The 26469-nt window shown below is 45.4% G+C and overlaps 1 protein-coding gene across 1 annotated transcript in view; it reads left to right on the top strand.

Moving 5' to 3' along the window:
* Positions 1–26469, top strand: part of Jing (AE binding protein 2 jing) — a 149326-nt gene that overhangs the window by 112041 nt on the left and 10816 nt on the right. Inside the window, exons 2-4 of the mRNA XM_072007774.1 lie at positions 24426–24825; positions 25154–25476; positions 25771–26245. Of these exons, the coding sequence (XP_071863875.1) occupies positions 24426–24825; positions 25154–25476; positions 25771–26245 (1198 nt within the window). The remainder of the gene's footprint in view (positions 1–24425; positions 24826–25153; positions 25477–25770; positions 26246–26469) is intronic.

Here is a 26469-nt window from a genome sequence, read left to right as displayed (position 1 = left end):
GCGGAAGGGTGGAAAATTAAATCGCAAGTGGCTCTCATGCACGATTGCACTTTTGCATCGATGGAAGCTACGAAATCGAGTTAACGAGCAATTCGTCGCTAACGAGAATTGTACGAGGAAACGTGTTTATTCGCGTGTGATTAACTACACGCCCACGCTCGCGACTATCTCGGCGAGAAGAGGACTGGAAATATCGCACGATCCACTTACGGATTTTCGAAACCACCCCTCGTCTCTTCGCGGCTGTCGGTCCTTCGTTTACGGAAGAATCGGACGATTCTTTGTTAGAGTCCGTTTGTAGAACTCGTTGAGCGAAACCTTCTTCCGGGCTGCGTATCGTTTTGCGGTTTGAAATGCGGTTTCTTCCCTCGTCCGCGTTCCAACTGTTACCAGTTAGCGAATGCGTCAAAAACCTGATGCATGTCGTTCGCAACAGGAACTAGATTCTCACCTTACGAGACCTTGAATTCTCCGGGCATTCTCTGATCCACGGCACCGACCCTGCTCCTGTCGTCGCGTTACAATGAAACGGGAGAGAGCTCGGGGCGTGTTTCCTAATAATACCAGTGGCTGGTAGAAACGAAATTTGACGGACGTTACGTGGAAAGGGGGCGAGTACACGGAATACAGAATTTCCGAGATTTGGTAATTCGTATGCTCGGAAAACATATTCGTTTTCTTACGTGTAGCCCGGTTGAAAGGAAAAATTCGAAACTCGAAAGACGAACGATACTCGCGGAATCGAGGAACAGGTTTTTTACGAACGTAGGTATTATTATTTACGTTAAGACGTATATTAGAACCCTGATAAATTAATCGCAAAAGTAATATTTTCAAAATTCCATACATTTCTTCGTATCGACTAGAGAAGCGTCCTCCATCTGTCAGTTCAAATCTCCCGCGCTCTTTCGCGAGTATTTCGAACATCTTCCAAATGTACGAATCAACGAGCCTAAAATCTCACGTTTTAAACCTACCCTCTTTCCTCTGGACGCTGGAATTTCTCTTGCATGAACCGTGGCTAGCCAACTAGAGAAAAAGTATCGCAAGTTGGCCCCCACGAATCGGCCTCTTCGAACACGATCGGATTGCGATCGAAGCAAAGATCGTGAACGCGTGGATTCGTCGATTGTTGACGCGGGTCTTCCGGATCACCTGCCCGTCCCTGGCGCGCTGAATATCCCGGCCAATGGCAAGGTTCGTCCTGACGACAATGAACTTGCGCGGAAGTTTTGCGGCAGGGGCGGCAATGGGAGGGGTTTACGGACTGCTTCTCGAACCCACGGAGTAATGACACCGCCGCTTCCTTCCTCCCTCCCAGATCCTCTCTCTTTCTCCTTCTCTGTCTTCCAAGTCCATCGTTGCTTTCGTTGCTTTGGTCGGTCGGCGAGTCGCAGCGCGCGAAGTTTGGGACAAGGTTAGTGTGTCGTGCCGAAACACACTCGATTTGGCGACCCACGAGCCTGTTGGATATCGTAGAGGGTCCGAAACCAGGGATGGGATGGGATCGCAGAGAGAGAAAGAGAAAGGGAGCAGAGGAGAAAGGGGGAGACCGGAATAACGTGTTTATAAAGAAAGGGCCATCGAAATCGAGCTTGATAGTCCTTTTTGCGGCATACGCGCGACCTGCGCGCGATAATTTTGCCCCGGCGCGATAATTATTTTCCCGCGGGATTTATAGCTCTGATTAATTTAAAGGCGACCACGTCGACCCGTTGTATTTATCTACTTATCAGCGCATTAGCCGGGATTTCAATTGGCAATTGATAATCGTAATGCCTGCTAGAGAACTTTGTTCATAGATAAAGACCGATAAACGAAGTGGATAGACGATAAACGAAACGAAGAAATCAACTGTTTGATCGGAGGATGTACTCGGTACCTGCGTTATTCGGCATGGAGTTGCAGAGATTCAGAATCGGCCCCTCCATCGTCGAGAGAAACGTGGAAACGAATATTCTGTTGCGTTAGGACCGATCGAATCTGTATACGTGGCATTCTGTGAAGGAAAATTGCCTATTTAACTAAAGTTAGAGCCACGGATCGTCAATTTTAACCGTATCGCGCAAAGATATCGTTAAGAGCTGACATCGCTTGGCAAAGGAATATTTCTGCTTGATCCTTCGAACAAACATACCGGGTGTGTATACCGGGATTTCACTAGCTTTCCAGGAAAAAGGCATTGATATTCTCAAATCGTAATCACCAAAAATCACGAACGTTGGAAGAAAAGGTACGACAAAAATTGTTCCCTCGATATACCTGCGACATTCGAATTCCATCGATCGTGGCGCACAGTTCGTGGAAGGTGTAATCTTACTGTTGCGAGTGCACGCAATCGCAGTTGCGTATCGCTTCGGCCGACTAACGAACGATGTCCATGGTCGTTAAAATCTCTACCAAAATCCCCGTCTTCTCTCTATACGCTAACGTCTTCATTCGAAACGCCGACTAACGAGATTCCTGTGCAGGAACAAACGTTGTTTGTCCCAGTGGCAATTTGTTGGCGAGCGTTGGTCGTAAACCGGCGGGCAAGAATTGCGAGCGGTACCGCGGAAAAAGCGCGGCCTCGGTTCATTTCGAACGAGTTATTACGCGACTCGGCCGACCGACTTATCTCTTATCTCTCGTTGATTGGTTTATATAGCTCGTGTCGAGTTACCTTGTACGTACAGCGCATAAACGGGCTTTTTACGCTCGTGACACGCACACGAATACGTACGTGCGTCGAGTTCGAGAATGTCGTTCTGCGGCTGGCTCGCGTGTTCCCACATTTTCGATCTTACCCAAGCTCGCGACTATGTTGCGTTGCCACGGTTCGCCACCGTGTCCGAAGAAAGCACGCTTACAACGAAATTAGCGATTTTCACGGTTCCTTTCGAAACGGCCAACTTTCTATTTTTCTACGCGTTCTGTACGCCTCCGTTCGTAAGTACCGAGGACGTTCGCAGGATGAAAGGTTATCCTTGAACGATTGGAAAATTATCGCCATCTTCGGTGGTTACTGTATGGTTTGAAAGTTACACAAAAGTAGACGAAGACGATAAAATCGTAAGACAAAGGAAGAATTCAACGTTGTAATAGAAGTCGTCGTCTCATTTTTGTATACAGGTTGCTTCGACAACGGTGGTTGGTGACAGTGGTGAAAAAAATAAGTGGAAAGTGTAGCGGAGTAAAGCTTTCGCGGTTAGTTATCCAGCGTACTTAAACTTGGATAATTGCAGGCTACGTATGAATACAAATAGCAGGAGATTATACGGGAAGTGTTTCTGTTTTAAGCTTTGCATTCGAGAAAATAAAGTTTGAACGCGCTTAGTTAATAGTTGGAAATTTACTTTCCTCGGAAACAAAGCGTCCTACGAAAAAATTCTATTCTACGTGTTTTACTTGTTTTCACGTGTACAGAAACCTCTCGTCGATTATTTATTCTCGTTCGGTTCTGAGTCAACCGAATTAAAATATACTCGTCAAATTCGCAAACTCGATTTTCTCAAACGCAATGCCTCGTGCGCGAAAACGTTATTCTACATCTTCGACTTATTTTTTCACGAGGAATAATTTGCTGTCCGGTTGTATCGCCACTGCTCAAACTCTATAATAATATTCGACTTCTGAATTAATTATTCGAATTCGAAGATATTAAAATATCGCTCATCTCGATAATTACGCTTTATCAGTTGCATAACCAGTGTTACGTCTTCGATTCTAACAGATTAGATAACCATAGAGAGCGACGCTAAAATTAGAAAGTCAACGAAAACGGACTTTTCGTATTTTCCTCGTGTGATGTTCGCGCGGAACGACGCGATATATACGGAGCGCTGTTGTAACTCCGGTTGTATCCAGAGGAAAGAAGAAGACACCGCGTTGTTCGCAGCTTCGAACCGAGAAACGTTCTTTGGAACAACTCGGTGAACTCAGCGGAACGCAGAAGTAATGCCTCGACTAACGGAGATTCGTTCGGCGAAGGAACGCAGCGTTTTTCACTCGCTGAACGCGTGAGCTTCTAGAGAAACGCATTCCGTTCGCGACCGGTGTGTTCGCGTGTGTACCGGTTAAATTAGCGCTAACGACTCGGATTAACTTTCCCGGCGTTGCGTCAGGAAAGAAACCACGGCTGGTTCTCAAGGAGAGAAACGAGCCAAGCCCCCGCGATTACGCGTACGTATCGTGGCTTATCTGGCCGGTTCGCGCAATGACTCTGACCTTACTTTTAGCGGACGCTGCATCTTTCGCCGCGAACGTTTGCTCTGGGAATTCTATTTGGTTGCGTAATAAGTTCGTTCGTTCGTTCGTTCTTTCGCGTTGTATTTTGATAAACACCGTGTAGAAAAGTTATTTATGTTTGACGAAGTGAAAATGGTTACGTTAAGTAGTAGAAGACAAGAGAACACGAATCTCTAGTACAGAGAAATATTTCGTTACCATAAAAATTAATAGATCGCTAGCATCTCATGACACGACAGAAATATCGGATCGACGTCGTGTATTTGAGATTGTAAAAGTATTTTTCGCGCTATCGATGTTGTTCTGTCGATTGTTCCAAATGGTTGGAAGAGTTTTATTTGGAACTGATCGTTGGATAATTCAAAGAATACAAATACATATACACCTGAATTTTTGGATAAACGAAGAAGACCTATCAAACGACGAATCAAATATATCGCTCGATGTATTTGGATAATTTAGTTATCTGTGAAAGATAATGGAAAGAAATAACGCATACATTTATCGTTGGTTAAATAAATCTGACATAAAAGGGTCAAGATCTTTGACGCCTCTTTCGAAGAAACGCGAAGAAACACATTAAAGAATCTAGTATTCTGTTGGATAGATAAAAGTCTGTCGCGATACTTGTCGTATCTTTGCGAGACGTTGCAAGCGAAAGGATGTAATTAAGAGAAATTGTTTTTCAATTTACGCGCTCCTTTTTCCCCAGGAATAATTGACAAAGGCGTACAGTGGCCGTGGAAGAGAATGTTTGCCGTGGCAAAAAGGTCAATTTTGTAGGGTGGCATCACGAGCTCTCGAGAGACTACCCTCCACACAGTCCAAGTTATTTCTACCTTCGTAAAAGGATTAAGTCTCGCCCTTCGTTTTCCCCGGTGCTTTCGTATACACAGCCACCTTTGTATCTCGTTTCAGCATTTTCCTACCAGCTATTCGGGTTGCTTCCCCCGGACTTTTCACGACGCACATTGTCACGACGGCATACATTGCCCTTCTCAGTCCGATATAGAATTTAATAGGCGCCAACTTATATTTGAATCGTTAATTAACTATCATCGAATGAATTTCGATGTATTTAGAAAAATAGAATCTTTGCGGAGCTTTGCTCTCCCTTCTAAGCATCTTGTTACAACGAACATCTCGCTTGGGATATTATTTTATAAAAAAAAAAAATGTCGTTTCGTGTTCGTTCGCGAAAGGGTTAACTAATCGAAACGATCTTCCCAGACAAATCTCGTCGCCCTTTCCTCGTTCGTCGATAAATTCTTCGCAAGTTTCCTCGAAACGAAGGTATTTTGCATGAAATGTGCCAATAACGGGACGATTTTCGCGAGTTAAGTTAGAAGGAAGGCAGAAGGATAAAGAGGGCGTAGAATGGAAGGGTCGTTAGAAGGAACGGTGATTAAACGTTTACGAGAAGCTTTTCGAGGTCGTTTCAACGCCCCTCTGCGCCCTCGCCACTTTCCGGATATATTCAAATCGGCCTTAATGGCGAGGACACACGCGAGGTTCCCGCGTTCCCGGCGAAAAGTTGGCGAAATCGCGCCCTGGTTGCCGGTTTCCTCTTTTCAGTCGCGTCCTTCGTCTTCCACGAAACCTACGAAACTCATTTTCACCGGACTCGCGAATCTCGAGTCACAATCCCATCCGGTAAACGGGGAAAATGGTAATGGCCTGGACGTGACGCGGGAATAACGAAAAGTTCCTCGTTTTCCTTGTCTTCAACTTTGGATCCTCCAGGCTCTATTAACCGTTCCCATCTCATAGAGGATTGATGAAATGGATCAAAAGTGGCGTGTCCGTAAGCTTCTCACGTTCTTCGCTGGATTTTCAATTTTAGGCCGATAACTCTTAAGTGCAATTGCGACTAAATTAATGGTATTTAAGTTCTAATTTAATACCCTGTTGTATCAGTGCTACTAGGCTATAGTAAACCTGCGACGTGTAATTGTCTGATAGCTTTCATCGTCCCATTTTTCGTGGTTCGAATCGACGAGCTATTATTCGAAGATCGATAATCTTCCCAATACCAAGTCCCATCTGGAACTCATAGTCTTTCGATTCGTATCGAAAGATTTCGAAGATAAACAAATACGTCGAAAACCGAACTGTGGAAGGTAATTTTCGCGTTTTAAAGCTGAGCGTACGAGTTCACGATGAAATATCAGCGATCCCGAGAAACTCGACGATACGTTATTGTCGTAGTACAATCGATACTACTTAATGTGAGTTTTTAAAGAACCGATAGACGTAAATCAATTTCGTATCGAGTAAATGTTCGAGTATCTATTGTAGGATCTTTTTATTTATTTAGAATGGATTAAACAGGAAAAGATGGCTATTTAACGCGAACTAAATACAGCAATGTGCTATAATTAAGACAATTAAATAGTTAATGTACAACTCTCGTCGCTCTCTTTCACGCGGACCATCCTCCACAACGCTCTGACTTCTCGACTCACGACTGCCTTCGTTAATTCGTCTTTCTCCCTTAAGCATCCCTTTGTCTTTTCTCATAGCCCCACCACCACGTACCATACCCATGCCTATACTGCCGTACTATAGCCACGATCACGTAGGTCTTTTTTCCTCGTAACTATTCGACCGAAGGACCTACGACACGTTGATGGGCCTGTCGGCACTTAAGCTTTCTCGCGACATTGTTTATGGTTCACTCGATATTTCTTAGGCCATTTGTCCACCATACTACGCTATTAAATTTCGTTTAAGCTTCTAGCGGTACACGGAGCAGCAGCGAGTGCAATAATCTACTTACAGCTTAATAAACGTTTCTCTATTTCCAAAATTCCTAACAGTAAAGCGTTCGCAAGTCTGACGAATCGCGTGGGCACCCAGACGTTTCTTAGAAACGCGTCTCCGTCCGTTATAACAGGTTAGCTCTCGTGGACCGCGGATACTCGCGACTCGTACGCCCACCTCTCTCTCGCTGGCACACCTGTGTATTCTCCCCTACCAGGTATCCGTGATTCCGCTAACGGTTATCCGCCGAAAGTGAGATTCTCCGTCGTTACTGTCTCTTTCCGCCGTCTCAGCCTTTCAACGAACAATGGGCAATGAGTAAAACGTAGAACGAAATGCGTGTCAAAGGAAATCGCTGCGCGTTAACGATGTTACTACGTATTGTTAACCCGTTAACCGCGAGGAAAGGCGCGTCAACCGGTTAATCAGAACGCGACGAGTCGTGTTTTCCATCTTTCGCGGGACAGTCGTTGTAAAATTCTGATCTTTATTTGATCTTTCCTTTGTTCGATCTTGTGACCGAACACGCGTCATCCTACCTTCTTCGTCATTTATAAACATGTTCGTTTGTCACGATATAGAAGCGTGGTTTCCCTTAACGACTCAACCTTCAGCCAGGCTTTCCATCTTTGATTATTTTCCTTTAAAAGATTGCCGTTCGTCTATAAAGCGACGTTAAAATCGGTAGATAGACAGAGATATATAAATATATATCTATACTTATGACGTGTTTGTGCTGCGATCTTTGTATAAAAATTTCTGGTTAAGGTTATGACTCGGTTATCAAGTTACATACATATCGCGGTCATGAAATACGATCCTTTCTACGTTTCATCGTCATCACGTTATAAAGGAAAGGCAAAAATGCTTTATTCCATATTCCCAGCGGTCGCTCGAAAATTTGTATTCGCTGCACGAATAGAGGGAGGCGAGGCGCGATCTTTTATTCCTATTCGGTGGCTCGAAAAACCGGGCTGCGAGACGAACTTCGGGGTAGAGGAACGAAAGTCAGTTTGGACCGGCGCAGCCTCGACAAGATTCGGCTTTCAGGAAGAACCGCCACGAAATACCGGGGGCTTGGATTCCCCTCCCACAGGAAGAGCTAAAGCGACGATAAAGCGTTCGCGCGACGGGAAGCCGAGGAACAGCAGGCGTTGACGACGAGCACGCGAAACGAAGCGAGCCGGCACGAAGAGTTTCGTGATAGGGTTCGATTAATATCGAGTTCGAGCCTCCCGCTCGTTGTTTGACATTTCACGACTCGTGCCGATTTCTAATTGAATCGCAGAAGAAGAAGAAAATTGCAGGAGTTTGGAATTTTGTAAGGACGCTCGCTGCTTATTTCGCCAACGGTTTATCGATCGTTTGTTATCTTGTTGCATTCTGTTGGCGAACGTGCGCATGGAACGTGTACGGACGGTGCAAAAGTTATCAGCCATATGCGATAGAAATCTGGTAACGGTATTTGATCGTATTTTTAAGAAATATTTCTACGCGGTGCTGCATGCGATAGAGAGTTTGTTATAAATAAACCACGCACGTTCCTACGTTTACGGAGAATTGAAAGAGACGCACGGAATATTCGATATGCATACAACGATCGTAACGCGACGAGATATATCGTTAGAAAACGTTCGAAGTATAACATTGATTTTCCGATATTTAGCGGAAAAGACAAATATCTGCTTGTTCGTAAGCTGTGAATTTAAATAAATATGTAGCGGCACGCGAGTCCGAGGACGATACGAATCGACAGCAACTCGCGTTGTTGTTTCGCCTCGGGACATTGACACCGTCTTGACGTACCAAATGTAGCGACGATCGAAGTTGAATTTAAACTTTTCGCTACTCCTCTGACCGGTATAAATAAACGAACAGAAGCGTTAAGACGATCAGTCTCGAGCATTCTTACAGCAGCAATCGGTTAGTCGGGCGAGCAGTAATGACTAATCAGCAATCAGTTTTCAGAGCGAAGCTGTTAGTCAGCGAGTATCTAGCGATCATAGAGCGATTATCATCGAGCGAACGTACTCGTACGCATAACACTTGGCGAACGACGACGAACTTTGTACCACAAACAGTTTTTAAATATATTGACTACACCAAATATTCACTCGTCATGGCACCAAATATCGCAACTCGTTCAATCGTGCTCCACAAATATGCGTAGGCTAGTTAGAAGCAGCGTTCATCGGAGTATCGTAGAGTTGTCATAAAATATTTGCAAATCTCTTGCAAGTACCGTCGAAGAACATGTTGGCTGATAAGTACGCGTCTTAAAATACAGGAAATAATCTGTGTAAATCAACTTTAATAATTCTATAAATATCGCGTGCTACATCCGTTCGTTTCTCGTTCGAAACTAACGAGATGAAAAGCGGGAAACCATGTACTCGGAAGCGTGGAACGATCAGAAGATGATGAAAACGGGTTTAGAACGTGTAATAGATGGCGATAATAATCGCCGTATGCTCTAACGATAAATATAATCGATATTCATGACGAAATTGTGGCATTCAGATAAGTATCCTTATCGATATCGATACAGATTTACCTGATGTAACGTTCGATGCCGTAACAACCGATCTTTATTAGGAGATAAACGTAATAAAATTGTTCCTTTTCCTTCCTCGTCGATCTTTTTCCCATCATCTACGGTAAGATTACGAATCGCGCGAGTATAACAGATCGAAGATGAAAATCTCGGAAAGTTGAAACGATAAGTCTGACTCGGATTAATCGAGTTACACGAATTCAATGAGCTCGGAACGTCGTCGTCGATATAAATCTCTTGTTTTATTTGACGTGAAATATCCTTGCGAGCGTCTCTTTCGTATCCTCTCGCGTACGTGAGTCATTTGACTTCGCGTAATGCGAAGCACTTCATTAACGTGGTTATTCTCGTTGCTTCGCTTCACTTGGAATATCAACTCGCTGTTCCCGAGACGTATTCCGATTTCCCTTCGGAGGAAAGGCTCGATGGGGTTGGTGTCAAGAGTCGGCCATATATTGGATCAAGCCTCGCGATTTATTATCGTGAAAAAAGAGGGAAAAAAAGCGAGGGGGTCAGATAAGAATGGAGTTTCGAATTTCAACGTTTTCCCGGTAGATTATTGGTAAAAGAAGGACGAGGAAAAGGGACGCCGCGTAGAGCGTTGTAAAATGTTAAACGACCGAGTACGAAAAACCTCATCGCGCGCGATATTTATTTCTTTTTTGCGCTTTTAATATTTTTTGTATTTTCCGTACCATACGTAAGTTGCTTTATTTTCATTTCTCAACTATTTATGTTAACCGCGTATTATCCATGCTGTATTTGGGATTTGACTCTTTGAACTCTTTTCAGTCCGTATAAACTACGAGGTTACTAACGGCAACGTTAAACGTTCGAAAAAAGAATGCATTTTTAGTCGCATTGGCCGTGAAAGGTGGCTTGAAAGAGGCGTAAGCGTAGTCTGTTGGACGCAAAGACACGTCTTCGCCTGTATTCAATCGGCGAAGCGTACGGTAAGACACAACTTGTCTCGTTATTTAATAAGTCGAGCAATAAAGAAGACGCCTTCGTGCTATATCACTACATTCGTTTATTGCTGCAACGGACGCGTATGCGTCGCTATCGACAGTGTTAACATTAGTCGTCAAGAAAACACGTAACGACGAGAACGTTTCGTTGTTGTTTCGTGGACAGGTGCACGTAACTTTGCAACGAACGCTGCATGGAAGCGTGCACCAACGCGTCTAATACGCGTCTATGAGACGACGCTTACTTTGTCGCTTTGTTGCATTGTGCGCTTAACGCGTTGACTGCCACGCGAATTCCTTTCATTCTGGCAGCCACGGTACAAACGCTTAATTTTTCCAACACGTTACATCGTATTTGCGCATTTTTTTCTAACCATGTTCCCTAAATCGTTTTCGCTTTCTGGGACAAACAATCGCGTTTCGATTTTACGCTTTCGACTTGAATTTTAGGTCGGCGTTTCGTGGACGTTGCAGTCTGCTTCTTCTGGGCAGACCCGAAATTCAAAATCTATTTTCACGTTGTTGAAAATTCGCATATGGGTCGAGGATCTATATCGAACGTACGTAGAAACCCAATTAAATAGTACAAAACGATCAGAATTCTAACTTTTCCCCGGTCAGTTCTGAAACACTGTGCGTGGTGTTGTTCCGTTTCTCTTGGCGTTTTCTCGTTCGACTCGGAGCGAATAAACGCGTTGGAATATTTCACGGATGCCCGCGTTCTCACTTGGCATCGGAACAAGAGCGTCGGCCCGAACTTACGGTATATCTCGTTGACGTCGCGTTACATCGTTTATCACGGAGGGTTAAAGCGTCGCTTTACACGCCAGTCCGCCAACGTGTCTTACGCAATTCGAGAGAGGTTCTGGTCGAAAGAAATCCAAAGCCAAAGTATCTTTGCATTATTACGAGCGGCCAGCGTCGTAACGTTGGATCGTAAAGCGTCCCGATGGCTGCTGGATGCGATGCGCGGTGAAACGATCTGTGTCGCTATATCCAGTTTACAGGATACGCGAAAATGGCGCGACAGAGCTTCGAGATTAAAAACTAATCAACGTCGTTAGGTATGAAATGGTCGATTATCAGCGAATAAGCAGATACAACTTGCGTAATAAATAGGAAAGCAGCTGCACTGGATAAATCGTTAAACGACGGCGATAACTCGGCGAGTAGTTAAACGTCTGTATCGTGTAACGGTAGACGATGATTTCACGTGCATAGGTAGATACGTCGATACGTGGATAAGTCGAAAACGTGGATAAGTCGAAATGGGAATGAATGGAATAAGCGGAATGAAATTTGTCTAACGCGTTGAGTTAAGAATCGGTATGACACACGCGTACTGGCTAAATCTTTCGATTCTATTTGCTTGAAAACGAAGCGTTCTACGAAGAAAATTGTAATTGTAAAAGTTCTATGCTCTCTTCGAGTTATTTGCACGCGAAGAATACGTAGAGGAGGATGGTAGGTTTGTTCGAATAACGAGATAACTCGCTGTCGAAAACCGTCGAGTATATTTAAAATGACAAATGAATCAATACAGAAAATAATCGCTCGTACTGACAGATTCGCTGCAGATAGTGTAAATCGCTAACAAGATCGCTGATGGCGACATTGTTTTGCCCGGAGTTTATTTATTATTACGTTATGTGTATCCTAACGATATTGCTACTCCGAGGCAAACCAACAACACGATTGAATTGTCCTCTAGCTCGTGTGCCGCTACGAATAAAATCCTATCGATTTATTCACTTCTGTCCAGTGCGATATTCAAGTACGCTTGACAAAAGAGATCAATTTTCTCGAAGATGACTCGTCGTAGGAAATAACGTTGTTCCATATTTCTAATTCGCTGTTTCCACGCAGAATCACCGTGTTGCCGATTACATCACGATCGCTAGGACAACCTCGATAGAGAAGATGAGCCGAAGCGTCTCGAGCGAGCCATTCGTGTCTAATATTTCGTTCGTGCACTTCCCCTCGTAACTCCGTTGTTGAAACCATTACAAGACTAATTCTTCCTTGTCGAGCTTACGTCTGGCTCGCCACTCTGCCTCGTCCTCCTGATTTCGTGTCGGATCGTTCGACGATCTCGAACCAAAAGAGTTTCTCCGCTCGCATGAATAAGTAAACGAAGAAACGAACGGATAAGCGAGTCGCAAAGGTAATAGTCGTTCGATCCTCGAGAGACGATTGCTCTCTCATCGTGGCGAATTAATTGATCGCGTCGATTGTTCTCGAGACGAGGAAGAAAAGAGAGAAAGGAAGAAGGGAGATAGGAGGATTGCCACGGGTCTTTGTAAACGCTCTCTTGCCATTTAAATCGAGATCTGCGAACGAAAGGAGTCGGGAATATCAAGCGCAATCAAAGAGTAGCGCATTATTTCGGGTAAAACCTGCGACTTTGTTCGAACGGCCATTGCGAAAGGGGTGGAGATGAGATGAGACGAGACGAGAAGAGGGTTACGACGAGAATTGGAAAAACGAGGATCGACGCTGTGTCGCTTCGGTTCGACGAGCGAGCGAGCGAGCGAGCGCGCGCGGGACCTTTCTTGTTCCCAAAAGTCGAGCTAGGTAGTTCTTTTGAACGAGCCAGAAGGAAATGAATTCGCGCGACTGCTCGTTCCAGAGTGGCAGAAGGAGAAGGACGACCAGACTTTTGGTATAGTCTCTCGTTTAAGAGGGAGAAAGAGAGAGAGGAGAACAAGAGGCACAGACTCGGTTCTAAGTATAGGGAGACAGAGAGGAGCGTGTCGAAGCGAGTGGCTAAGGCTGTGGAAGATCATGGCGAATACCAAGTAGCAGATCCGTATGCAACAACGACCGCGACGTTGATGCAGATGTCGATGCGACTAACGATAGGCTCGATCGTGTCGCGAGCACGTCCGAGTCGAAACAGGATCGATCGAAAAGATTAAATTGCTGCATGTAAAGCGTCCTTTCTTAGAAGTTAATAGCACCCATTAAATTGCATTCTGTCGTCAACGATCGATTAGATTTGTTTTCTTAATTCCTTAATTTCGCTACAGACGTATTTACGCGATTGATATTCGATTCTCGACCTACGCGATTAATATTCTATTCTCAAGTGCAGGATTAATATTCAGTTCGCAAGAAACGAATAACTTGCTTCCATAACTTCATTCGCCGCAGCGTGATGACACAGACTATAAGATGAATTTTAAAAACGGTGTTCGCAACAACATTTTCTCCCCTGTACTTTTTAAATTCACAGAGTCGATCGATACTCGTAATGAGAGAACAATTGCCGCTGAAACTTTTCTAATTTGTGTGACAACTGTTAAGACCTCTGGATAAAGATGCTTGCACGCTACCCAACTAGCTAGATCAATTAGGATGTCCTGCTAATACTTGGATTTACGATCACGCTATATCCTTCCCATCGAGAATACGTTGCTTTTATTGCTACCTTTCGTTCTCGTTAGCCAGTTTCCGTTCTCGAACAACGAAATCGAAGCATTCAGGAAGCGTTAAGCGCCACGTCACTCGGAATGCACGCGAGCCTCTTGTTTTCCTTCGATTTCTCGAGCCGGTGCTTTTGTTGCTGTTCTCAAAGTTCTTCTCCTATGCACACGCACGTCAGCAAGTCAGTTTGCTCGCTAAGCAGTCGATAACGCGTTACGCAAACCTTGGTCAATTACGATCGCAGGTCTAATTAAACGCGAAGCGATGCACCGTTGTCGGTTTGCCAGAAAGGGCAGAGTCTGATAAACTCGCCGCTTACAAATGGAAACCATCGATTCCTTTTAGCTATTCCGATCTTCCTGGAATCTCTTCTCAGGCGCCATCAGTGTGGCGTGATTGAATTTCCGGAAATTTCGGCGCTCAACGAAGATGATCTTCGTGGAAACGTTAGATTATTAGAGACGCGTAACGTCGTTAGGATATTCGCGAGGCAACAAAGACCCTGATGCAGCCGCTAAACTGGCAGGTTTCGATTGTTACGTGCGATGCCTCCGACAGTCGAGGAAGTCGAGGATAATTTAGAGATCACTAAATGTGGACCGCTTTGTGAGTAACATAACCGGCGAAACGATGGCGAAAGTAAGCTCGAAACGGGAGGTGTAATCCGTGTCGACGACCTCTGCCGACTAATATTACTCGGTGGCGCGCAGTGTTTGAAAACGGCCGTCTCACCGGCGAAAAATAATTTCGGCTTACGATTTTGATCGTTTTGTGCCACGTAAACATTCCTGTTTTCTTTCTCTACACTTCGGTAGAATATTATTCGTCTATAAAAGTGGTTTGTCTTATCACGGATTTTGTAGAGAAAGCTGCATACCTAAGTCTTGCCAAATGATTATCGATATCATCGATAACACTTTCTAAGAAAGTGCTCCCCCGATATATATTTCTGATTGGACGAAATTTAAAGAATTCGCCTTTCGTGGGAAACAGCCGCTCGATTCTTCCACTCTTTCCACTCACGTTGCTCGATTATCATCGCGGTCGTTCGACCAACTAACAAAGATACGAGTATCTTCATAATAATTACAAGAAACTGCGAATTTGTGGGTGGCGCAAATTAATTTATCGAATTAAATTGGTCGCTGTATCCTTTCAACGGACGACGATTCGACGATAATCGTTGGTCGCTGTGTGGTTCTTGCTGTCGTTTTTTTTTTTTTTTCTGTTCTTATTCGGTAGTTTCGCGGAACATGGGACGTAATTGACTAACATAATCGTAAACTTAGGTCAGAAAGTCGCGTCTGCCGACTTTGATTGTCCGTGTAGAACTTCGTTAGCCTAATCTCGAGTCGTCCCGACAACACTTTCTTTTTAACGTGGGAAAATTACGAGCTGTCGAGGGTACTCGTTTGCGAACGACCAAATGGAAATGCGCTATTCGGCGAGGTAAAAGGAACGGTAAATGCGAAACGATGCTGTAGGACCTATTAATACGTTCACGGGCTCTCTGGAAGAAACGTAACTCGCTCAAAGGATTAATATGCTATGGAGGAATAAGGAAGATGGTTTAATTGTCATCGACTGTTCGTTCCAAGTACGAGTAACAGGGAAAGTTTTTACATCTACCACTTCCAAGTTGATTTCGTTAATTTTTGATCGCTTACGCGAGAATTATGATTATCTCTGTATAAAATACTTATTACAGTCCATTAGAGACCGCTAATTCTAGCGTCAAAATTATATTTAAGGGGATAAAGTTTCGTACACGATAACGCCACGATAGTTGCAGAACGTTGGTTGCCCGAATAAACGTTAACCGCAAATTCCTAATGATTTATGGCTGTCAGAACGTCTAGAATAAACTACCTTTTTCTCGGAAACAGTTAACGACGCGATTCATCGAAACGTTTCTGGAAACCAGAAGCTAGTACCTTCCAACTTGGAATAACACGACATCCATCGACCAAGACGAAACACCGTCGTAAATCTGGTTTGGAGCGTCAGATTCGATTAGTCGCGACTGTAGTCGGTTAAACGGGCAATTAAAACAACCGTTCAATCCGACACTGCTATCGACCCTCTCCTTTCCCACGAGCCAAGCACCGAGTACACAGCGATTCGGTTGCGTTTCCTCCTCGATGGAGAGCAGCGACTGGCTAATGACCGATTCGGGAACGATTCAAAGGGCAAACATTTTCCTTTGAACGATGAAGTTGGAGCTAGAGTCTCCGTGAAGCCCTCGCGCGATATTATATTCTGGCGGAGCGTTGAAATATCCGCTCAAGCACCGTCCACTCGAGTCAGAGCCGGAGGTATCGTTGGGATGCCAGGATCGTTGTTTATTGGTCGCAATAATGACGGCTAAATTACCCTCCGCGGGCAGCAGATTGTTTTCAAAGCGGCCAGCTGTTGAACCAGTATTCAAACGTCGCTAGTTAAAATTACGTCGGCTCTGTCCGCGTTATAACCGGTCATTATCATTTGAATAGTTACTTCATTAGCTACCACGATTTCATTCGCTACGATCGTTGATATTTTACGCCCAACTGTTACTTCGAATTAGTTCACGAGCTCGTTTACCTAAATCTGTAAACCCGAACGAACATCACCCTCGTCGATGATCGTTAGAGAAAAGATCTCAGAAAAGACAGCGACAAACATTGCTTTTTAACTTTACTTCGAAACTTACTATCGTTTGTGTCATCTTTTTGCGGTGAATGAATTTATGGGAGCGCGTAAGTCGCTCGTTTCTCGAGAACTGAGCGTTAAACACGCGCTTTACTGGGTAACGAAATTAAGAAATTAATACGAGACGGAGTTGCGCGAATTTTGCTTCTCAAAGATTCGATTCACCGTCGTACTATATTCAGTTACCGTACGATGTACAGGGAACAAGAAATAGACGTTTTTCTCCTAAGTTTGGCATGGGAAAGTTGTACGAGAGTCAACTGCTACGGTTGGTTATTTTTAAACTTGGTCGACTGGCGCGTCGAACCTTGACCCCGCCAAGTTACCGGAAGTTTCGCGAAGCCAGTCTGCTCGCCGATATTAATTTCCCCGCTGTTAAATTTCTCCACAACTCTCTGCAATTTTTGTCGATGCCTCGAGAATCTGCCAGAGTTACTGCCTCGGGATGGATCGTAGGTCGCAACCCTTCCAACCCTAATAATCCTGCGGAAGGGTTGTCGATAGACTCGGTCCTTCCCCAAGCGTTCCTCGGAAACGAGGATTTCAGAGTCGGGGTCAATGGTCGCTTCATAAATTTGATACGTTTCTCGTCAACTTTTATTTCCTTCGACGGTAGAGATTTCTTGGTGGAGAGCTGCTTTTCCCCAGAGGGATTTTTTACTCGGGAAAATTACGTAATAGGGTAGCCTACGAACTTACGGGAACCCTACCGCACCCTTCCGCGCTTTCGTAACGTTAGAGCGGAGGGACAGAGAGCGCGTGTGTCGGTATTGTGCGTGCGTTCGCGTGACCGTACCGAGGATCAGCGGATTGGGCGTAGGTCAGTTATGCAACGCTGCTGGCCATCGAACATCCATCCCTGACACGTCAGCCTTCGACCAAAATTATCTTCCGAGTTTTATGCTACTTCGTATTTATTTTTCTTCGCACATTTCACTCACGGAATCATCCCAATAACCACCGCGCAACATTTTTGCGAATACGTTATTCGCGTTGCTGATTGCAAATTTAATTCGATTATATCGGTAGAATTTGAAACCGGTGTAAAAATATAGGAGTTGCAAAACGTTTATTGGCAACATACACCTGGTGAAAAATGAATTACACGGCGGTAGTCGTTTTCGATATATAATCCGAGCTAAAAGTCTCTCATCTCACCGAATATCGAGGTTTAATAATTATTAATTAACGTACGTACGTATGTACGTATATTTTAACGTATTATAGTCCGTAATATTATATTATTCATTTACACTTTACGATATCAGATACATGATCGATTAGGTCTCGATTACTAGAACGGAACAAATTGTGAATATTAATACAAGAGGAACGGTTATCTGAGAGGTCTTACGGGTGCATAAAAATTTAAGTATGCGTCAAATATCTCCATCTTGCACCTTTTTTACAAAGTTTTCGACTACAAAGAGTGGATTTCTTGTATTTGGAGGACGGCGAACCCAATGTCGGGGGAAAATCTATACAGGATTATCGAGGGGTTCGAGAAGGGCTTTCACCGGTATTTCAATGAAAAATTTAACGAAATTGACGGGAATCGACCGACGCGACGGCTGTTCCCATCGTATAGTTCGGGACAAAGAAGAAATTGTCGAATGGCGGGGGTGTCTGTCAAGATGGCCGACGAGTCTGTCGTCCAGGATTGACCTTTTCCTGGAATAGGAGATCTCCGACCGAGATGCAGCTGCTGTATCGTTGAATAATACACCGCGTCTCGTAACTTTCGATTTTTATACGCCAGTGTCGTATATTCTTACATGTTTATATAATATGGAACGAAGTTGTATCATCTCACGTTCGAAATCGTATCGAGAAGCAATCTATCTTTTCCACCTCGAAAAGGTATAGATTCCTTTCATTGGAAAAAAGAAAAGAGCAGAAAACTGATTTAGCCTCGTTTCGTAACCAGAGAACCGGCGTAACAGAACATTTTATCGTAGAAAAATTCTAACAATAACTTTTATAAGTCTAATTGTTCGATTTAGCAGACTTCTAATCAGATTTTATCGCGTTGCATTTCGTGTATCTCGTAGCCGTGTAAGAATTACAAGTATTATGGTGGTGCTACGCATATGAGAATTACGTTTCTCTATTCGTCGAAACTATTTCTAAACATTTCCGTTTTATTCGACGAGATATTTTCTACCGTAGCTCTGTTCATTTTTATCGAAAGAGAAGCGGTTGTACGTACAGGGGAAAGGGGGAAAGAAACGTTTTGGAAAACGTTTTCGATCTAGGAGCGAGCAGTCGTGGTGTCGTTGCTTGTCTGCACGGTCGGTTCTAGTTGTGAATATAACTCGAGGTATTTAGGTGAGCATGCATTTCCGCCGTCGTAGGTTCAACGAGGAAAGATAGCGAGTCCTCGATAGAGACAAGGAAGGAGACATTCGTGCGAATACCATTTTCCCGACCTGCGACCGACGGAGACGGATAGAGAAACGTGTGCGTTTGTGTAGGTGCGCGCGCATGCGCTAGCGATGGGACCGATACAAATAAGGTTCGGGAACCTTCGACCAAACAGACGTCGAGAATGCATGATTATCTTTTGGCCTTGTTTGGCGACCTCGATACATCGCGACTCTAGCTAAATTATTAAAGAATAATTTTACACACGCCAAAAGCTAGAAACAAATCGCGTGCATAGTTAAAGACGGTATGGAGAGATTCGTAAGGATCCGCGGAGACGTTGAAAGCGACGTAACGATAGTTGGCAAAGAAATACGTTTCCGCGGATCTTCCGTTTCTCGGTAAATTTGCGCGGTTTTAAATTCCGATCGTCGTCGTAACGTTGCAAATAAAAATTATCGTCTGTTCGCTAATGTAAAAGGAGAATCGTAATCGATCGAAACACAAAGCTGCATGCGAGAGCGTCATTCCCATCGCTGGTCGGTGCTGGTGGAGCCTGCTGATAAAGAAGAGGCAGTGTCTGAGGGCAGGACAGAGAGGGAAAGCCGAGTCGAGGAGGAACGCGCACCGACCTGGACAACAGAGAAGAAGATACTTCCAGCTCTTCGCGCGAGTGAGAAAGAAAGGAACGAATCCCGAGGGTGCGAGAGGGATAAGAGCAAAGAGAGAAAGGGACGCGTGGATCGCGAGGCTAGCGAGAGTGAGTAGCGAGAGATGAACGTTTGATGGTGAGAGAGAAAGAGAGAGAGAGAGTGAGAGAGAGGCGAAGGAAGGAGAGCGAGAAAGGCAACGATAGAAGGCTCGAGAAAGGGAGAGAGCGAAGGACGCGGAGGAATTAGAAGGATGGATTTCCCGTAGAGGGATAGAGAGGCACGAAGCGGAATTCTAAGAGGCCAGAGCAGGACGAGGACGTCGGTGAAGAGGCGCACGATAGGGAACGGGACAGAATTTGGGTCCGAGAGACGCGCGGAGGCAGACTAGAGAGGGATGCAGTTATTTAGCACGAAAGAGAGCGAGAGGCGATGCTTCTGTGACGAAGATATCGGATGAACTTAGGGGTGACGAGCTACGTGCGAGGGGCCACGACATACAGGGAATTAAGGAACGCGAGAGAGAAAGGCTAAACGAGTGGATACGCGGCAGGAGGGAACGACGACGATGTTCTTCAGGCTGGAAGGATGAAAGGGCGGAAAGAATGGTGGAGTGGCCGAATGAATTCTCTGATAAGTGGGCAACGACGGAGAAAACTTGTAGCGGAAATTGTCTTATTACTTTCTGTAACCATGGACGGTCGACTTTTGAACTATTCTGTACAAAGAATCGCTCGGTTCTATGGATCCTGTGGAATTCGTGAAAGGTATGTGTACATATACAAAAGGCTTTGTCTTGTCAAAAGGAACTCCATAAATGGTGCTGCGAACGGTGTCAAGCGACACGAGCGCCGTTGTTTTGAAAATCTCTTCACGCGCTGCCATTGGATTCGGTGCTCGATCGCATAAGCGAGAGAGAAGGAAGAATCGAGAAATTGACAGAACCCGAAGAGCCAACATGCCGCGCGAGCGTTTCCACGTTTTCGTCGAAGGCGAAAATGCATGAAATACTGGCGTTTATCTTGTTCGCAGGAGGAACAGATGTTTCGGTAAACCGAGACGAAACGGGGGAGAACGAAGATAGGGAAAAGAGCGGCGGCAAAGCGGACAAGGGATCCTGAGAGTGAAACGTGCACTTCGCTGGTAAATAGTACGTAAAAGTGCAACGGAGGAAGACAGACCGAAGATGAACGAAGAGAGACGATAACATTGGCGGAACGATGTATAGGAAAATAAAGAGAACGGAGTGAATACTCGAAGAGAGAGAGAGAGAAAAAGAGAGAGCGAATGGGTCGGTAGATGGAAACACGGGGATATGTGTGCGAGCGTTGTCGAAGCCTTGGTGCACCTCCGAGCGGAGGAGCCACCTGTAAGGACAATATAATCGACGTAGCGTGATCCACGAGAACTTCGCCTCGCGATCCTATCGTTGCGTAGATCTCTCGATCGGAATCGCACGCGATACGCCTCGCACGAAAAATTGGCGAAAACTTGCCGCTCTTTGGATCGTTCGAAGGAGAACGAATTTCGTTATATTCCTCTCTGTTCCTCTATTTTGTTGTCGGATACTGTTCGACGTCGCCCTCGTAGATTTTGACACGCGCAATCGTCGAGTTTATAGACGATTTCAACGTGCAAGGAGTTTCATTTGCGCGATAAGATGCGGCTCTTTTCGTTGTTTTCGTTTGTAAGATGACGAAAAGACGACGCGATACGTATATTTTTGTTGATGTTTCGCTCGAACGTCGTTGTACGACGACTAAAAAGAAGTATTTCGATATAGCCAAGAGTAGAAAGGATCTGTGAGATTCAAAGAAACAGTTTTATTGTAAGCGAAGCTATTAAATGTACTTTATTGGTCATAAACGAAATGCAAAACGCTTAGGATAATAGCGAAGTATTCTCGGTTGAGCAAACTTTCACTAGATAGGCGGGAAATATGATTTTTAATAGAATGTAGCGACTAGAAATGGGTTAGAATTAGGGTTGGGATTATACAGGTAGAAGAACGATCATGAACGACGTGGATGACCGGTCGTTGAAGAGGGCTCTCTCGAGTCGAAGGAGATTCGAGAATCGATAAAAGGAGGAGTTTCATGGCACAATGACCGTCATTCAGCAGCCGGCCGGGAGTTTAACGAACGACCGCGCGACTCCGTTTCTCTCGGTTGGCCTCCGGTCCTCGGCCGGCAGAGCGCGTCGTTGCGTAAACGCAATGTCGGAAAGGAATCGTAATGTGGAAAGGTCAGTGTCTTTCTTTCTCCGGTGACGTCGACAGGCCGGCACGAACGCGCCTCCAAAAATATCCGCCGTGGCGAAAACCATCGCGAACGTGCACCGAGCCGAGCCGACCGAGCAAACCGCGTTCTCCTTCCCCGCCTCGTCTACTCTTTCTCCTTGCCCGTCGAAGCTAGGATCGCGTTTTATCGTCCGCGAGAATTTACGCCGTCTCGGTCGCTGGTCAGCGACGAGACGCGCGAAATCACGAGAAATCACGCGAACCATGCGAACGGTCGTTACGTTTCTACATCCAGCTATTCGCAATCCTCGACTCGTTTCTTTGCACTCGAGTCGTTTTTGAGCTTGTCGTCGTGTAAGACGACATAAGCACGGCGACTCGTAAAACTGGAGTACGAAATGCATTAACTCCGTCAAAACCGATCGATATCTCGGTTAACTTGAATTATGTGCAACTGTAGCCTAGCCGCGCCTCGCTGAACCAACGACTACAAACCTTTCGTCGATGTTCCGTGTTTCTCGAAAATGTTGTTGCATTCGAGCTAGGATTTTAAACGAGGCTATGCGCGCGCTATTTGCTACGCGACAGTTTTCTCGGCTATGAAAAGGGCATTCCTTTATTCTGTATGGTTGAGAGCAAAGAGAGAAAGGAACGCGTCTGTCAGACGATTTCTTTGTTATTAGAAGGAAGAGAAATGGAAGTTTCGATCGATGCGAGTAATACGCGCATAACCCAATTGTCGAAAGTGTCAATCATACCTATTTAAGAGTTTTTTTCGAGTATCTACTTACATATGAATGACACAGTGTATACGCAGGATTATACTTTTGCATACAATCGTAACGTCGCCGTATCGTGTTCCGTTTATTTCCATCGAGAGCACTAAATGACTTTGTGCCTGTTAAATAAATAAATAAATAAATAAATTATCGCTGAAAAAATTGAAAACGACCATAGAATTGGCTGGTTAACGTCGTATCAAACTGTGCATTACGCACACGTTCGGTTTCGCTGGAGCGCGATGCAATTACCAGTCGCGAGCTGGTAAAAGGTTCGATCGACTATCGGGCATGATCGATATCGTGGGTGCGTGGCAGGTGTACGAAGGGAGGAAACCGTCGCTGCAGAGAGCTCGTGCGCAATCTCTCTGCGATCCGTTCTCAGCCACCATATACTTTGTAATTACCTCGTAAACAGGAGGAGGCGGTTGATCAGCGGTAAATTAATCGTCGATGTAAAACAAGAGCGTTCAAAGTCGCGGCTGCGTAGATTTATTGCTAACGAAGCGACCACGACGATAGCAAATAGAGTAAGAGAGATACCGGCGGTATTCGTTCGTAGCCGCACGAACAGCAGCGGCGACGTTGCGTGCGCGCGTAAATTCAATCCTCGCTCGAACAGAGCGCCAACTTCGTTCCAGCGAGCATTCTTTTTCACGGCGAAACGTGAACTACCGCGCCTGCATGCGATACGATTGCTTTTGCAATAGCGTTCGCGTAACGCAGGTGCACGCACCGAGCCGAGAAGGTTTTCTGTTTCGCGAACTAATCAGGAATTCGCGTGCGCGCTCCAGCCACGCGTTAATGGAGCCACGACTTGGTCAGTTTGTTTCGCGGATTCGTTTCTTTTGGCTTCTCTTCTCGATTCGCGAAACATTTTTATCCAGATTACAGCAGCGTTTTTCGAGAGTCGTAAAAGACTCCGGAGGAATCGTCGGAAGCTCGATGGGCGGGTGAGAAAGGCGTTCCGAGAAAGTGAAGCGTTTCGAGACACTTGGTCGGCTGTAATTGTAATCCTCCTGGTTCCTGCGATCTTTCCTTCGTTCCTCGCAAATCACCGAACCGACGAGGATGAACGAGTCGAGCGGCTCGTGGCACTGGCGGCCTTCCCAAACGTTGGGCCAATTGCCAATGTCTGACCCTGTAATTAGGTTTGCGCTGCTGTAATACCATTACCCCGTAACCGTGCAATTTCCCTGGTAGCCGTTCCCGACCTCCCGGAACCGTTCTTTCAACCTGATGTACGTATACATCGAACCACTCTTCTCGATCGCGAACACTTTGTAAGAATCGACATCTCGGAGACATTCTCTCGATACGTAACAGTTTATAATTTCTACTAATAACATAACATTTCTATTAAAGTAAGGTCTGAACTACCGTCTAAAGAAAACTAAAGCGTACTATGTTTCCAAGATTATAGTACTATCAACGTGTTTTATCGAGGCTTACGTTTGTCAATTCTCGAGACGGTACTATCGGATTATACATGACGACGATTATGATTTACGACGTTCAATTTTATTTATTATGTATAATCTCTGTAATAGAGATTGGTAATAAAATTCGATGTAACTAAAAATTCGAAAATTACGTAAGCTAGCTTAACTCGTTAATGGCGCAACGATACCAATTGAAAGTTTGGAACTCGGTCTTGCGACGTATGGACTGAAATATGCTTGAAATTTGTGTTATTAGATCGTATCGAGAATCGTGTGCGAGTCAGCAAATATTTAAATTAGCATTGTTGAAACGTTTTTTCAGTGGTGTTGCCGTGTCTTGCGGGGAGTGCAGCAGCAGCGGTACCAGCGATATCACGGAACCAGGCTCCCCGTGCAGCACGAGCAGCGACGAGGGGGTAGCGATACGTGGCGCGTCCGCCAGTCCACTTCCGTCCCTACCCAAGCTGGCGCCGTCCTCGCAGATCAGTACCAGGCCCCAGTGGCCCTGGACCCCGCCACTGGCGGCCACCGCGTGCTCGACCTACAAGAGGCTGAAAGGCGAGCCCGAAGCTGGCACCCTCCCGAGGTCCGGGGCCGCGGACCCGACCTTCCGAGGCACCATCAAATCTACCAGCAAATCCAACGCGGCCCATCATCATCACGAGTCCCAGGGCAAGATCACCGAATACTTCAAAACTCAGATCAAACCTCAGCAACCCAAGGTAACGAGATCTGTCCTTTAAATTTTTTATCGTGTCCGATATAATGTAATACAATTTCTGCGATATCCGATATCGACAACCAACTGTCCTTCAAATACGCATAACGAAAGATTTTGGGCGTGAGTCGTGTCTTCGATGAAAATGTGTCCGATAGGGACGTACACTCGTCGAGCTCATTGCAATGCTGGCGAAACGAAGGCATTTTCCTCGCCGAGACACGACTTATTAAGCGCCGATTATACAAATTCAGCGACGATGAAATTGTTAGAAAATTGGAATCGAAGGTTTCGTCGTTAATCCATGCGTGTATTGCGATATGTGTCGATAGATCAAGAAGAACAGCGAAAACATGTCGGTGCTGGTTGCGAAGAGTTCGTCGGAATTTCGGAGGCCAGCGACGGTGCAAAGGAATAAAAGTGGACTGGCCAAATATCTAGGTACTGTGTCGCCAAACGGGAGAACGACCTCGTCCAACGATTGGGAAGTAAGATCTCTGGCAATGTCTCCGCCACCTACGAAGAAACCACCGCCGGTAATCGTACCTAGGGCCAATGGTAAGATGGACAAGAAGTTGACGAAGCCGGTGCCCAGCCTACCCATCTCGAATGACGTACTGAAGAACATACCGAGCTGTAAAATCTCGTCCATCAGGTAGGTCGATTGTACGCTTCCAAGCGTGCCGAATTCTTCGAGCAACGCTTAATCCTCTGTTCTTCTAAATCGTTGCGTATTTTGATACTCTCGGTATACGGTGCACGGTTCACACGAGGTACGCGGAAAATAGTATCTCTCTTGTATCAATCTTGTCTGCAATCTTTTCCATAGTGACCGTACGTACGTATCAGTTTCGTTTGTTTTCGTTAACGAGAGGATCCAGGCAACGAAGGTAGAAGTAACAATGTCGCTCGATACAGTCTGAATTTTAAATATGTTGTTACGAAATAGGTTGACGTCGGAAGCAACTTCGAACGCGAAAAGTAGCTCGCCACCCTCGACCCCGGCTCCTGCTCTCAGCAGCGACGCCACGACTCTCGACTTCAAAGGTTGCATTCTGTCGAAGCCGCACGTGAACGAGAACAACAACCTGACGAACGGTTGCGGAAGCATCTTGGGCTCGTTGAGATCTCAAAGTAGCCAGGATCCATTAACGAGGTTGTCCGTTCCGGAGGACACCGACGATAGCAAGGAGAGACAGGTGAGTCCAGCGGACGAGGACGACGTGGAGGAAGAGGAGGAGGATTCGAGGAGCAGCGAATCGAAACCACCCCTATCGCCGATACTCTCTGCCCCGACCACCATACGATTTCCCGCCAGAGAACCGGAGAAAGACAGACAACAGGCCACGGATAGCGGAGTCTGTCGATGGGACAAGTGCGAGGAGAGCTTCGAATCGAGCGGAGAACTACTCGAACATCTGCAGGTACGACATTTTTATAATATCCCGCTATATAGGTGCCGGCTCGAATCAGGAAGAACATCCGTAGGCAGAGCGTTTTTATCCGATCGATCGGTTCCATGAGTAACTTGATCGTACACAGGAATTAGCGAAGCTCGTGTATCGCGTTTCGCACTTTTCTGTCACATTGTTGTCTCTCCGTGTACAACACACGTAACGTCGAGTCCCAATTTTTTTTTTCTTTTTTG

Source organism: Bombus fervidus, chromosome 7 (genome assembly GCF_041682495.2).
Source record: "Bombus fervidus isolate BK054 chromosome 7, iyBomFerv1, whole genome shotgun sequence".
In the NCBI taxonomy this organism is placed as follows: domain Eukaryota; kingdom Metazoa; phylum Arthropoda; class Insecta; order Hymenoptera; family Apidae; genus Bombus; species Bombus fervidus.
Note: the sequence above shows the minus strand (reverse complement) of the source record. Positions and strands in the feature narration are given on the sequence as shown.